This window comes from Paramormyrops kingsleyae, chromosome 21 (genome assembly GCF_048594095.1).
Source record: "Paramormyrops kingsleyae isolate MSU_618 chromosome 21, PKINGS_0.4, whole genome shotgun sequence".
Lineage (NCBI taxonomy): Eukaryota > Metazoa > Chordata > Actinopteri > Osteoglossiformes > Mormyridae > Paramormyrops > Paramormyrops kingsleyae.
This window is the reverse complement of record NC_132817.1, coordinates 9,473,892-9,489,797: the sequence shown is the minus strand read 5'-3', so window position 1 is coordinate 9,489,797 and position 15,906 is coordinate 9,473,892. Positions and strand designations below refer to the sequence as shown.

The window sequence follows — 15,906 nt, the reverse complement described above, 5'->3', positions numbered from 1 at the left end:
AAGGCGGGGACCCGGCTGGGATCTGCCATGCTGGGCTGGTGGTGGAGTAGGAGTCACTGGGGTAGTCAGGGTAATCCCTGAGGGGTCCCATTCAAGCTCCTCCTCCATCTCTACTAAGGAGGGAGGAGCAGTGGTCTGCCGATCAGGGACCTCCTCGGGGACAGGGACTGGGGCCATGGGAGTCAGGGGCACAGGAGGAGGGTCCAGGGAATCAGAGCATCAACCGCCGGCACAGGAACCTAAAGGGGCGGAGCATCAACCGCCGGCACAGTAACCTAAGGGGGTGGAGCATCAACCGCCGACACAGGAACCTCGGGGGCGGAGCATCAAACGCCGGCACAGGAACCTTAGGGGGCACAGCAGGAACCATGCACTGGTACAGGAACCTCGGGTGGCAGAATCAGGGTTCGCACCTCAGCAGCGGGCACCGCCCGTTTAAGGAACTTGGGGACATCAATGGGCCTGGCCCCTTTAACAGCCTGGCGGGTCCCCAGAAATGGGAGAGCTGCCAGTGAAGCAGCGAGCAGACGAGCTTCGGGCTTCTGCTCAGGTGAGGCGGCGGTGACGCCAGGCATGAACACCGCCTGATCCAGAATCGGGAGGGATTCCTTCCGACGCACAGCAGGGCTGTCTGCATGGCAGAGGTGAAGAAAGCCAAAGATGGGCTCTGAAGGTGCAACAGAGGTGAAGACGGGCTGGGTTCTGGAGGCTCATTAAGAGCGGCTGCCTCTTCCGGGTCAGACTCTGAAGACTCCCGAGAAGCGGATGCGGCCCCTTCTGGACCAGACATTGGAAGATCGGGTGGAGCGACAGCCACACCTGGGCCGAGCTATGAAGGCGTGATGGCAGATTCACCTGGACCAGGCACTGGAGGAGTGGCAACAGCCTCACCTGGGCTGGGCACTAAAGGCACAGCAGCAACCTCTCCTGGGCAGGACTCTGGAGGGACCAGGTTCAGTGTGGCAACAGCCACAGGCACCACTAATTTTTTCCACTTTTTTCTCCTGTGGTGGGAAACAGCAGGAGGGAGAAGCAGTTGTGGCCCTTTACGGAATGGTGGCCTCACCTTGGCCGGATGCTGAGGGTATAGAAGAGGCCTCTCCTGGCCCGGGTGCTTGGAGGCATGGATGCAGCCTCAGCTGGGCCAGGCACTGCAGACACGTTGGCGACCTCTCTTTGGCCAGGCACTGGAGGGATGGCAGTGTCCTCTCCTGGGCAGAACTCTGGAGGGATCGGGTCAGGTGGGGCAACAGCCACTGGCATTGCTAGCTTCCTCCACTTCTTCCTTCTGCAGCAAGAAATGGTAGGAAATGGCAGGAGAGGCTGTGGCAAGCTGTGGGGCGCCAGTGGGTGAATTTGCAGTGAGCTGCAGGGCTTCAAGCAGCAAATAAGCAACAAGCAGAGCTGCTTTATGCAGCAGAGAAGTGGCATGCAAGGCCATGTCAGGGGGCTCTAGAGGGATCAGCGTGGGCATGTTGTCCTCATTGTAGCTGAAAGCCCAATAAGGTGTCCATACTGGCAGGTCAACCTGCACGCCAGAAGACCCTCTGGGGTCTTCCTCCTCCTCGGGGTTCTCCAGCTCACTTTCATTCAGTAGGTCGACTAGAGGATTGTCCACCAGCTACCGATGTGAGAGAGACTTGGCAGCAGGGAGGAGGTCAGGCGCAGTGGCTCCCAAGGATACCCGCTATGTGATTGATGGAGTCCAGTCATTCTGTCACGGGTTGTGGGATGAAGGACTCAAGGACAGGCGTGTTGGCATAACATAAGGGGTTCTACTGAGTCAAATCAAAATAAGCAGGACCTGGAAAGTGACATATAATCAGTAAAATCGGGTATAAAGTGACATGTTTGGATGAGTGAGGAGTAAGGTGATAAGCAATGTCAAACTAGTGGAACAGACTACCTCTTGGTTCAGGCCTGGCTGAGAATTTAAAAAGACTGGCATGGGAGAGGCAGATAGCAGATGACAAGCTGTGAGGAGCCAAGTTAAAAAGAAATAACTTAGACACGCACAAAAGACAGATGAGCCCATGAATCATTACAATTATTATGATGAATCATTTTTCTTTTGCTAAGTCATTCTTACAGACCGAAGCAGAGTTTTATGTTGCTTTTTCTTTGCTCAGACAGAAGAACTTTGCCCGAGGCATTGAGCAGCAACTCCCAGATGGTATGGTTGTGGCATCCGTGCCAACAGAGGCACAGTGCCACGAGGAGATGTCCGACCCAGTGCCCGACCCCGAATATCTCACAGGTAAACCCATGTTTCATAGTTTCTTCCGCAAGATGATGTGACTAAATGTGGTTTGCCTCTTTTGCGGATAAGAATATATTTTATGAACCAACATTCACATTATAGTGAGGCGCATTATAAATGAATGGAGAATATTAATTAGCACTGCATGCTCCCTTAAACCCAGATAACACAACAGCACCTCACCAGATGTTAGTGTCCCACTCTTAGCCAATGCTAACACAATGGCCGCTCTGCTCCTTTTTGGCCTTTGAGAGTAACCTATTTTCCAGACTATTGATGTGAATTGCACTGTGGTTCAGTACAAGTTCTGTAGCCTCATAGTTGTGGGTTTGATTCCTTCCCTGTCTGTGTGTTTTGGGAGGTTTTGTTTTTGCCTGTGTTTGTGTGCATCTCCTTTCATCAAATATTAAGCTGGACTGTTGCCATTGATATGTGTGAGTGTACGTGTTTGTGAGTGTGTACTCTGAAATACAGCTACTGTACCTTCTCATTACTCTGACTCACTCTGTGCTTTCAGAGTTAGGCTTGCTGTCATCCTGTACATTAAGGCTCATGTATACTTCGGTGTAGAATCTGTGCCATAGTAGTCTCATAGCTGCGTAGCCTTTGCCATGCATAGACTGTGCCATAGCCTGATTCACTTTGCTCTTTTAAGGCTGATTTATACTCCTGTGTAAAATCTACGTTGACAGAAACCACATGGTAGGGAGGGCCAAAGCAAATTTCACTGTGGGATATAGATTAAATAATGTTTGCATAATGCTATTCAGTACTAACAGATTGGACAAAATTAAATTGTTAGCTATGGAAAACTGGCATTCTATGAACTACTATGTTATGATACATGTATGCATGTAATTCAACTCATATTTAATTTAAAACTGAGTCAGTGGTTTGAACAATATCCTGATAATGTATTACATAAATATGTATTAAAAACCAATTGCGGCAAACTACTTGGCTGTTCATTATTTAAATATATGTACTGTAAGTAGAAAACATGGGAAATTCTAGGCTGAAGATGCATTAATCATGGTTGTTATAAATAATTGCCACCCTAGGTGTATTAATACCAGGTGGGCAAATGTGACAAGATAGCAATTCCCCATTGCTAGCTTACTGAGCTTCCCAGCTGATTTTAATGATTGTTGTGAAAGGGTAAAATTCCAACAGTGGGTCATTTATGAGAGGTGATGAGAGGTGTAACTCACGGGAAATGTTCTTATATTTTGAAATACCCTTCCTAAAGAAATAGTTTGTTTATTAAGGGGGGGCTATATAGTTGTGTTATAACTATTTTTTGTGAATATGGTTGAACATGGGGTGGCATGGTGGTGCAGTGGTTAGCACTGTTCCCTCAAACCTCTGGGACCTGGGTTCGAGTCTCCACCTGGGTTACATGCGTGTGGAGTTTGCATGTTCGCCCCATGTTGTCGTGGGGTTTCCTCTAGGTACTCTGGTTTCCCCCCACAGTCCAAAGACATGCTGAGGCTGATTGGAGTTCCTAAATTGCCCATAGGTGTGCATGTGTGTGTGACTGGTGTGTGTGTGCCCTGCGATGGGCTGGCCTCCTGTCCGGGGTTGTTCCCTGCCTCGTGCCCATTGCTTCCGGGATATGCTCCGGACCCCCCACAACCCAGTAGGATAAGCGGGTTGGAAAATGGATGGATGGTTGAACAATGATGACACCTGCTGTTTGGATTATTGAATCACGGTGAATGGCCGATGCACAATAGTCATGTGATCAAGGTAACTGATCAAAAAAATGTGCACATGTGTATTTGAAGCACCTATGCAAGAGCTTTAATGCAATAATAACAGGCTCAACATCTCCCAAATACCTGGCCAGAAGGCGCATATAATGTTGTGTTATATGTTATATGTTGTTAACCTTTGTGTTATGTATTTATTTTTTTCGACATCAGTGTAAATAATATTAGAAGATGTGATGATTTATGTGTACGGATAATATGCTTACTGTATGTTTACGAATCGTAATATTTATTTCACTCCGGTTATTCACGGTGTCAGAGTTAAGAAGGAAGATAATAAATACTCTATAAACATCAGTCGAAGCGTGGTCTAATCTGTACCAGATGACATGTTACGTATTATGAAGGACTACGGGGGCTGGGGGTGGCCCCTTAGCATCTCCAAAGGGAGGGTCATGTGAATCCCAACTTTTGCTTCTTTGCTTCAACTGAATCTGCTGTATAATTTATTGTCAAAGGACTCACCCACAGTTAGCTAATAGACTAGGGATAAAGGTTGAAAATGATCCCACTGTCCTTAGGTAACTCAGTGAATTTATTAGAACATTTTTTTCTATCTCCAATTAACCTCTTTGTCTTTTCTGTTATACTGCAGGTATGGTAAACTACAGTGAAGTGTCTGGATATCCCCTGGTACAGCAGTGGAGGTTGAGGTCCATTTTGTACCATGTCAAACTAAATCAATGGGCGCTTTCCCAGGGTAAGTTAAAGGAGTTGCCCGTGTTTGACAGCGGGTGTGATGGATTTTCTATCAGTGCAAAGCATGAAGTCATGAGCCAGCCAAACCAGTCTATGATGTTAGTGACTTCTGACAGAATTACACTTTACCCCAACATATTACTGTATTAATTAGTGGCAGAGTGAAGTCTGATGCCTTTAATATGCACATACTTGGGGTGTAACATCCATATAAAACAATCAGAGAAGAAGAACTCACTGATTATTATAATTATACAATCTAGCCTTCTGGACAATAATTGTTTGTTGTGGATGTAATTAATTTCCAGGTGGAGTTTAGCAGATTCAAAAGAAATGTTAAAGCATCTTTTTAATGAATATGCCTGTTTTATACTGAATTGCTCCTGCATCTCTAGTAATTGTAATAATCTGCATCCAATTACGTTACAACAGTTGTATAAATAGGTGGAAACAAAACTCAAGGTACTTAAAGAAAATAATAAATTAATAATAAATGAAAAAAATAATAATTTTGATGCAGTATATGTTATTATTTGAGATTTTATCAGATAAATAATATAGGTAGAGCTTAGTCCAACTATACATTTTCCAATTGCTGATCTTAATTAGGGCCATGGGAGCAACATCTTGTTTATTTTTTTTTATTGTTTTCTGCGATATGGATAATGTTTCATGTATTCCAGAGATCCAACTTAACCCTGAAAATAAATATCCTAAACACTACCAGTGTAGAGACCACTGTATTGTGAGTTTTACTTTAACATTTTAAAGGCATAGAGGCTTTTTTGCAGTATTTTTGGAATTGCTTTTGATGTAATTTGTGGCTATATTGTAATGAGGCAGTACAACATAAGCAGTCGATAGTACTAGGATGCAGTTTGGTGTTATGGGTTAAGAAATATGTCTCTCATCTGACAGCATTCAGTTCGGCTGTCCATTCTCTGGATGGCGCTACCTTGCGGAGTGACTTTGTGGCCATACTCAAGGAGTTCGGGAACCATTTCGTTCAGGAGGCAGTCTATGGCTTTGAGGAGTCCTGCAGCATCTGGTACCCCAACAGGCAGGTTCAGAGACAGCTGTGGATGGAGTACCAGGACATCAGCAAAGGTAACTAGGCGTTTTTATTGAACTGGATATTTTGCGTTGAGTGAACAAAATAGTCCTGTAAAGATGAAATTCAAGGTTAATCAGTCAATATGTCTTTAGTTATAATGAAAGACAGACCACTTTGGTTTTATATATGATTAATGGTGAACTATAATTTTGAAAATCAGGAACAAAGAAGGAATGAATTACATGCAATAAACATATAATTACGTAATCTATATACTGCCTGGGAAGATTTAACTATTATTGTTAAGACTTATTGCACCCTGATCTACTGAAAAGTTTGTGAAAGTATTCCTTTCAAAGATGTATAAAATCTTTTGAATTTTATATCAGTAAACTAGACTAATCTGTTATAATTTATAAATGATTAGGGTTGCTTGGTGATTAACTGTTATTCATTATAAATAGGCTGTATATTAAAAAAGGCAACAAGGCCATGATGTGTGGATGATGGACCATCACAACTGTTAATCAGGCACTGTTGAGTTTGGCTGAGATTTTCACTATGTGGAGCCTCTAGATTTCTGTTGCTGGCATCTGTAAACAGGAATCTTGTACGTGCAAGCATATTATATGTTAATATAGATATATAAAGGTATATAAATGACGTTTTAATACATGATCATTATAACATCCGCAAAGAAATCTGAGTAACTACCTAATTGGTGGGGAAAGATTCTGCAAATTGGCATGTACTGTAAGTGAAATATGCAATAAATGAATATGTGTAATTTCAGAGTTACATGCCACAATTAAGACTCGGAGAAATCAAATAAAAACACATTTATTGGCTTATACATTTCCAAATGATCTTTGTGGGAGGAGTAAGGTTTAGATGGGCGGAGCAGGAGACAGCACTGCCTAAGGAACACAATGCTGGCATCCCCGTCAACCCCCATTCTAGTTGGTTTCTAAAATTAGTACACATTTTGATGTGGTCATGCAGGATGCTTTTGCTCTGGAACAGGACAACCACAGTACAGTGTCCCTAGGAGATATGCTGTTCTCTGGAAGGTCAGAACATTCTTTTCTACAGACAAACACACACAATGTCACACCCTTGCATGCTTTCATTTCACCCACTTCCAATGGCCCACGCCGCCCCTCACCATAATGCTGATGAGGTTACTCCTCTTTCCTCATTTTTGTTTTCACCGGTACCTTTTTAACTCTTTGGATATTAGTTCCTATTTGCAGTTTCTGTATGACTTTCCATGTTTTTGACCTGTGATTCTGGATTATCCTTTGAGGTTCTGGATTAACCTTTGAGGTTCTGTTTGTGCTGGATAAACCTGATTATTGACTAGCAGCAGGATGATTTTGGAAATTGATACTTCTGGGCCTCGTTATGCTTCACTACTATTTTTTGTGTTCATATTGATGTAAAGTCTTTGAACCTTTGGAAATGGATTCCTGAATTAGTCCAAATGCGTTTTTCTATTATCATCACTTGGGTGAAGGTCACACCACATTTTAGGAGTGACTGTTGGAGTTTCAGTTCATATATATTTTTGTTCTGTGTCTTATTTTGTTTACATCAATTCATCCATTATCCACCTATCCTGGTCTAGCTCATAGGTCTCATATCTTTTGTTTTTGATATATCATCTTAGTTTTACCTTGATGTATTTTATTATATCAGTATATTAAACAGATTTATGTATTGAAAAATAATAAATTTTGTCTTACACTGCAAAAAATAAAATGCTGGAAATGTTGAATCAACTTAAAATGTTTGAAGTAATCACCCACACAAAATATTTGAAGTTTCCTTAATCTAAATAATTTATTCAGTTTAACCTGTAAAAAGTAGATTCAGCCATGAAAATAAATAAGAACCTTACATTTAAATGAACAAACTATTAATTTTTAACTATTGGAATGAGAAGAAACTCATTGAAAGAACAATAGCTTTGTTTTATTTTTTCAGCATAATCTTAATTTAGAATTCAAAGAGGTTAAAAGTTACTGTTGACTCATATAAATAAAATTAACTTCCAAATCTGTTTAAAATGCCCAAACTGCCCAAAGAGAAATGTCAGAGCTTCAGATTTTCTTTGTAAAGTTGCTCCACAAGCACTCAGCAGACCCATACTTAAAAATACACATCCCTAACTTCTGGTGTTGCCCCTGATTGATTTAAATGCTTAGTCCAATACAGTAGTTAGCAAGTCAAAATTAAATCCCTATATTTGTGACTACTACGGGTTGTTTTTAGAGAAAGTCTCTAAAAGAACTGTTTCCACTCCACTGCAAACATACCTGGACTAATAATAAACTCAAAAAGTTTCAGCCATGGAACTCAGACACTTTTAATCAGAGTTGTCAGTGATGAACTCTGTCCTCATGTAATCCGAAGAAGAACTTTTGGTAAATTTCCAAAATGAACTAAGTCCATGAAAATTTTCTTGAAAACAGAGCCATGGACTGAATGAGTTTTTGAAAGTATTGTGTAACAGTGTTTTTGGCCTGGTGAATAAATAGAAAACTTGTCATTCAAGAAAGCTTGTATTTCAGTTTGACATCAGTATTATTAGTTGTTTCACACTGAATGCATTCTCCATATTAATATTTTTAAAGATCTGTGTACTTGTGCAGTATGCAACGATGGCAGCACAAAGTCTCTCACACCAAGCATGAAGCTCTCTTAGCTAATCCTGCTTACAGTCCTCTCATGGCAAACTTGTATTTGCCAAACTCTTACTTTGGACAGAAGAATAGAATAGTGATACTATATTCATCCCTAGGGGGAAACTGGATTTTCATCTATCCCCATCTTGCTCCCCAGGAGATACACAGACAGGTGATAGCACTGTACAGTGGCTCTGGAGCAGGGGGTTAAAGGCATCAATCTGGCAGCCCAAAACCACACACTGCCCCCAAAAGAGGATTTCAACATATCCAACAGTCCTTTCTTAAAGCTGTATTGATGTGCTTTCAGGTAACTCTCCGTCGGATGAATCAGAGGAGCGAGAGAAGGAGCCCAGGACTCTCACGTACCCAGCCTACATTGCCAGCCTGCTGGATTCAGGCACCAAGCGTATGGCAGCGGGGGTCCGCATGGACTGCAGCAGCCAGGGCCAGTGCCCACTGTCCTGCCACCTCTGTCACATGTCACCTGGGATGAGCCGCCTCGCTGAGCCTGTCCTTCTGGAAATCACAAAGGCAGCCCCAATCTATGAGCTGGTGTCCAACAACGACACCTTCCAGGTGAAGTGTGTATATATAAAGTGCATTATGTATATACAGTGGAGGAAATAATTATTTGACCCCTCGCTGATTTTGTAAGTTTGTCCAATGACAAAGAAATGAAAAGTCTCAGAACAATATCATTTCAATGGTAGGTTTATTTTAACAGTGACAGATAGCACATCAAAAGGAAAATTGAAAAAATAACTCTAAATAAAAGATAATAACTGATTTGTGTTTCATTTAGTGAAATAAGTATTTGAACCCTCTAACAAAAAAGACTTAATACTTAGTGGCAAAACCCTTGTTTGCAAGCACAGAGGTCAAACGTATCTTGTAATTGATGACCAAGTTTGCGCACATTTTAGGAGGAATTTTGGTCCACTCCTCTTTGCAGATCATCTCTAAATCACTAAGGTTTCGGGGCTGTCTCTGTGCAACTTTGAGCTTCAGCTCCCTCCATAGGTTTTCTATTGGATTAAGGTCCGGAGACTGACTAGGCCACTCCATGACCTTAATGTGCTTCTTCTTGAGCCACTCTTTGCTGTATGTTTTGGGTTATTGTCGTGCTGGAACACCCATCCACGACCCATTTTCAGTTTCCTGGAAGAGGGAAGGAGGTTGTTGCTCAGGATTTTACGATACACGGCTCTGTCCATTTTCCCGTTGATGCGGTGAAGTTGTCCTGTGCCCTTAGCAGAAAAACACCCCCAAAGCAAAATGTTTCCACCTCCATGCTTGACGGTGGGGACGGTGTTTTGGGGGTCGTATGCAGGATTTTTCTTCCTCCAAACACGGCGAGTTGAGATAATGCCAAAGAGCTCAAGTTTGGTCTCATCTGACCACAGCACCAGTCACTCTCTGAATCATTCAGGTGTTCGTTGGCAAACTTCAGACGGGCCTGCACATGTGCCTTCTTGAGCAGGGGGACCTTGCGAGCACTGCAGGATTTTAATCCATTGCGGTGTAATGTGTTTCCAATGGTTTTCTTGGTGAATGTGGTCCCAGCTACTTTGAGGTCATTAACTAACTCCTCCCGTGTAGTTCTAGGATGATTTCTCACCTTTCTCAGAATCATTGACACCCCACGAGGTGAGATCTTGCATGGAGCCCCAGACCGAGGTCGATCGATGGTCATTTTGTGCTCCTTCCATTTTCGAACAATTGCACCAACAGTTGTCACCTTCTCTCCCAGCTTCTTGCTAATGGTTTTGTAGCCCATTCCAGCCTTGTGCAGGTCTACAATTTTGTCTCTGACATCCTTGGACAGCTCTTTGGTCCTTCCCATGTTGGAGAGTTTGGAGTCTGCTTGATTGATTCTGTGGACAGGTGTCTTTTATACAGGTGACTAGTTACGACAGGTGTCTTTAATGAGGGTGACTAATTGAGTAGGAGTGTCTAACCACTAGTGTTGTAGTTCTCGAGACCGGTCTTGGTCTTGAGACCGGTCTCGAGACCAATTTTTTGTGGTCTCGGTCTTGTCTTGGTCTCGACTCTATTTGGTCTCGGTCTTGTCTTGGTCTCGACTCTATTTGGTCTCGGTCTTGTCTTGGTCTCGACTCTATTTGGTCTCGGTCTTGTCTTGGTCTCGGACATAGCGGTCTCGATGGGATGGGGAAAAAAAGAGAAAACTGCACATCCTCACAGAACAGTATCATTATTTATTACGTGCCTCAATTCAAATGCAACCAGTCAGATGCATCCATTTCAAAAACGTTACATTTTATACATTTTCTCCACGGACACTGCCAGTGCTTCACAGTCCACAAACATCATACACATCGTATCATACATCGGCAAAAAAATGTCCGAAAATGTCCGCGAAGTCTATAGCATAGTTATAATTCAAATAAATTAGGTATTTTACATTGATTAGAAAGCACGGTCTTGGAGGTGCAAGTCAATCTGGAGGCTCATTCTCTTCAATTCAAAGCAAAGGATCATTACATAGCTGTATTCATAGCTTTCCCGAGGCCTCTGTCCCTGGTATAAGAGACTTAATATGAACATCTTTCTGGTACATCCCATCTCTTTCCCTTGACGAGGTCTGATAAAATGGTTATAGGAGAGGATTGCTGAGAATATTATTTTCCATCAGGTCTCGTAACTATGACAAATCTGGGAGATTTTAAATGAGAGACATATGGACATACGGACAATATAATTGAAAAGATAACATGAATTTGATTTAACGAGTAATGACACTTTACAGCATTGCCTTTTTTCTCTACAGTTGATCTGGGTAATGTGATGTCGATTCTAGCCCTAGTCTGTTTTCGGTCTTGGTCTTGGTCTCGACCAGTCTTGGTCTTGGTCTCGCCTTAGTGTGTCTTGGTCTTGGTCTTGGACTTGGTCTTGGTCTTGGTACCCTCAAGTCTCGGCAGTGTCTTGGTCTTGATACCCTCCGGTCTCGGCAATGTCTTGGTCTCGGTTTAGGCGGTCTTGACTACAACACTACTAACCACTCTGTGGGAGCCAGAACTCTTAATGGTTGGTAGGGGTTCAAATACTTATTTCACTCAATGAAATGCAAATCAGTTTCTATCTTTTATTTAGAGTTATTTTTTCAATTTTCCTTTTGATGTGCTATCTGTCACTGTTAAAATAAACCTACCATTGAAATGACACTGTTCTGAGACTTTTCATTTCTTTGTCATTGGACAAACTTATAAAATCAGCGAGGGGTCAAATAATTATTTCCTCCACTGTATAAGAACATAAGAAATTTACAAACGAGAGGAGGCCATTTGGCCCATCAAGCTCGTTTGGGGAGAACTTAACTAATAGCTCAGAGTTGTTAAAATCTTATATAGCTCTGATTTAAAGGACCCCAGGGTTTTAGCTTGCGCTACACTTATATACCTTATATACCTGGATCATGTCCCCCCATAGTCTCATTTTCTCAAGGCTAAAAAGATTCAGCTCAGCTAACCTCTCCTCATAAGACATTCCTCTGAGACCAGGAATCATTCTTGTAGCTCTACACTAAACCCTTTCCAAGGTAGCAATGTCCTTTTTAAGGTATGGTGACCAAACCTGCACAAAATATTGTGTGGAATTATATAATCATAGCATCACCTCCTTTGACTTAAACTCCACACACCTAGAGATGTAACCCAACATTCTATTGGCCTTTTCTATTGCTTCCCCACACTGGCGAGAGTGGGACATGGAAGCATCAACATACACACCAAGATCTTTCTCGTAATCAGCTACCTTTATTTCAGTGGAACCCATAAAATATCTGTACTTTATATTTCTGCTCCCTGCATGGATTACCTTACATTTATCTATGTTAAATTTCATCTGCCAGGTATCTGCCCAGTCACTAATTAAATACAGATCTTGTTGTAGCCTCTCTGCTGCTGGATCAGTATCTGCTACACCTGCTACACTTTTTGTTGCCTGGAAATTTAACCAGGGGTGTCTTTGAATTCAGCCTTCTTAGGTTGATCATTTTCTTTTCCATCAAACAATGTGGCATCGTTTCATTCCTAACACATTACCCAGTTCATATCGGTGTAGATATCCAGCATGATTTTTTTCCCATTGAGAGATCTGATGTGTTTTCAAAGTGTTCCTTTAGTTTTTTTGAGTAGTGTATATTCACGTTGTCCAGATGTAACCAAACAATCACGTTTTGTTTACTTATTTTTCTTCCCTCGAGAATGTTGAAAAAAATACCAAAGCTGACACTTACATGCAGATGTGTATTATGTATTGACATAAGTGAGGAGATCTTGCAGAAATGCCTCCCTCTCCGTTTGTCACAGGCCCTGCAGGAGGCACTCACAAGTATGCTGTGGTGCTCGGGAAAAGGCGATGTCATCGACGACTGGTGTCGCTGTGACTCAAGTGCATTCGGGGCTGATGGGCTGCCCACCTGTGCGCCTCTTCCCCAGCCCACGTAGGTGCCGGCCTGGGGCAAACCACCCGCCACATGCTGAGTAGGGTGACCAACTAGTCCATGTCAGGGGGGACACTATGAGCAACTTCAGTTTAAACTTAAAGGCTCCTGTGCTTCGCTAAATAGTTAATTTCTTGTGCTTTACCTGGTCTGTTTCCTTGATTGAAAGACTCATCCAGCTGTTTCACATGATTTCACTAGTGACATATGCATACAGCTGATTCACTAGTGACATATGCATGATTATATAAGACTGACCAATCAGCACACAGCAAGAACTCAGTGCTAAAGTGAAATCCAGTGGCCTGTATTACGAAGCAGGGTTACTGGCTTATCGGGGTAACTTGTCGGATTTAAGGTACCACAGTTTAAATTGACTTAATATTCGTTCACTTACATTGTGCCCAGACTACCTTAAATCCGACAAGTTACCCCGATAAGCCAGTAACCCCGCTTCGTAGTACAGACCACAGATCTTCTTAACTGAAACTGCAGTTTACAAACCCTGTCATAGCTCAAAGTGTCCCTCCTGACATGGATTACATGGTAACCCTAATGATGCAGAAGGCATAAGCGACAGCAATTCATAATGACATTTAAATTGCATAATCCAAGCCATTTTAGAGAACTATATAATATAAACCCATGCAAGTTTGGTTGAGCTCTCTGGATACAGTGCAATACATTATTAGTATTGTTTATGAAGTACACTACCATTCAAAAGTTTGGGGTTAAATAGAAATTTCCTTGTTTTCTATTAAAACATACATGAAATGAGTTTAAGAAATTTAGCTAAATAAATACTCCATCAAACTTTACACTTGGCACAGTGCAGTAAGGCAAGTACCATTCTCCTGGCAACCGCCAAACCCAGACTCATCCATCGGATTTCCAGACAGAGAAGCATGATTCGTCACTCCAGAGAGTCCAGTGTCGACATGCTTTACACCACTGCATCCGACGCTTTACATTACACTTGGTGATGTAAGGCTTGGATGCAGCTGCTCAGTTATGGAAACCCATTCAATGAAGTTCTCTATGCACTGTTTTTGAGCTAATTTGAAGGCCACATGAAGTTTGGAGGTCTGTTGATATTGATTCTGCAGACAGTTGGTAACTTCTGCACACTGTGCGCCTCAGCATGCGTTGTCCCCGCTCTGAGATTTTATGCGGCCTACCACTTCATGGCTGTTATTCCCAATTGCTTCCACTTTGTTATAGTACCACTAAAAGTTGTCCATGGAATAATTAGTAGCAAGGAAATTTCGTGAATGGACTGGCACAAGTGGCATCCTATCACAGTACCTCACTTGAATTCACTGTCACGGTGCGGGTCGTGTGAAGAGGGAGGACGGTACTGTGGATCAATCAGGTACAAGAGGCTTTATTTAGCAGACTGTAATCCAGGAAAAGGATCAAGATGTGGTTCTGGGCTCATGGTCGTGAGACAGGCAGGGGTCAGGTGATCGTCATCAGTAATCCAGGGGGCAAGGCAGGCTCAGGACTGGGGACAGGCGGTTAATCAGGCGATCTTTGTTGGAAACTAAGAGGTCAAGGCTGGAATCGTTGTTGGGAAAACAGAACAGTCAGGGAAGCAGGCAGGCAGAGGTCTAGACAAGTGGGGGGAATATGGGACAGAATTGCTCGAACTCGCAAAATATGCTGAAGATCTCGCATCTGTCACGCCAGAATAAGTACTGTAGGATCTTTCATTTACTCTAATGGGTTCCAGCTCTCAGAGGGCAGTGTATCGTAACCAGTTCTCCCGGTTCCCAGAGCCGGTAGGGAGTGAGCAGTCCAGCTGCTGCCACACTCCCTTCTCGGGAAACCCTGAGGGTGTGACAGGGAAGTCCTGTGTGACGTCAAAGGGGCTTTCTCGGTGCAGTCCATGACAGTACTAACCCCCCCCCCCCCCCCCGCCATGACCACCACCCGGTGGGAGAACGCGTTCCTTGGCACGACTGCGCTCGAAGTTGGAGATGAGAGACAAGATGAGATCAAGAATATGCCGTGCAGGAACCCAAGACCGTTCCTCCAGACCATGCCCTTCCCAGTCCACCAAATATTGGAGGCCACAACCCCAATGACGAACATCCAGCAAGCACCGAACGGTGTATACTTCACCACCATCAACTAACCTGGGAGGTGGAGGCAATACAGGGGAAGCCAGGGGGCTGATCACATGGGGTCTGAGGAGTGGAACGTGGGATGGATGTGCCGCATACTGTAGTTGCCGGAACTGCAGAGGGACTAATTACCTTGGAAATGGGAAACAGACTAACAAATTGGGATGCCAACTTACGAGACTGAACCCGTGGAGGAAGGTCCCTGGCATTTAACCAAATCCTTTGACCCACATGGAACTGCGTCGGTTGACATAGTTTTCCATTCAACTACGGGAACGCAAGAGGAAGGTCCTGGCTAGTTTCCATGTCTGCTGACAGTGATGGAGAAAACAATGGAACGAGACCAAAAATCTCGTTTTCCAATGCTGGAAAGAAAGGTGGCTGATAACCAAGACAGCACTGGAACGGGGACATTCCTGTGGAGGATACAGGCAGAGAATTATGGGTGTATTCCACCCAAGGGAGGAAGACACTACAAGATTCAGGTGAGTAGATGGCCATACAATGTAGCATCCGCTCCAGGTCCTGGTTGGCCCTCTCCGTCTGCCCATTGGACTGTGGGTGAAAACCAGAAGAAAGACTTGGGGTGGCACCAATCAGCTTACAAAATTCCCTCCAGAATCTGGACACAATTTGTGGACCTCTAGAGAGAGGAAGACCAGTCACAAAATCCAAAGACACATGAGACCAGAGGTGTCATGGAATCGCAAGAGGCTGCAATAGGCCTGTTGTGGCACGGGATGGGTTTTTATTTGGAGAGCAAGCAGGGCAAGCAGTGACATAACCCCGGATATCCTGCAGCATGGTAGGCCACCAGAAACGCTGTCCTAGGAGTGCTCAGGT

The 15,906-nt window shown here is 43.4% G+C and overlaps 1 protein-coding gene across 4 annotated transcripts in view; it reads left to right on the top strand.

Moving 5' to 3' along the window:
* Positions 1–15,906, top strand: part of astn1 (astrotactin 1) — a 119,397-nt gene that overhangs the window by 81,956 nt on the left and 21,535 nt on the right. For all 4 annotated transcript variants that reach the window (XM_023819082.2, XM_023819081.2, XM_023819080.2 and 1 more), the window contains exons 14-18: positions 2,130–2,257; positions 4,628–4,732; positions 5,650–5,838; positions 8,783–9,051; positions 12,804–12,937. In XM_023819082.2, coding sequence (XP_023674850.1) covers positions 2,130–2,257; positions 4,628–4,732; positions 5,650–5,838; positions 8,783–9,051; positions 12,804–12,937 — 825 coding nt within the window. The remainder of the gene's footprint in view (positions 1–2,129; positions 2,258–4,627; positions 4,733–5,649; positions 5,839–8,782; positions 9,052–12,803; positions 12,938–15,906) is intronic.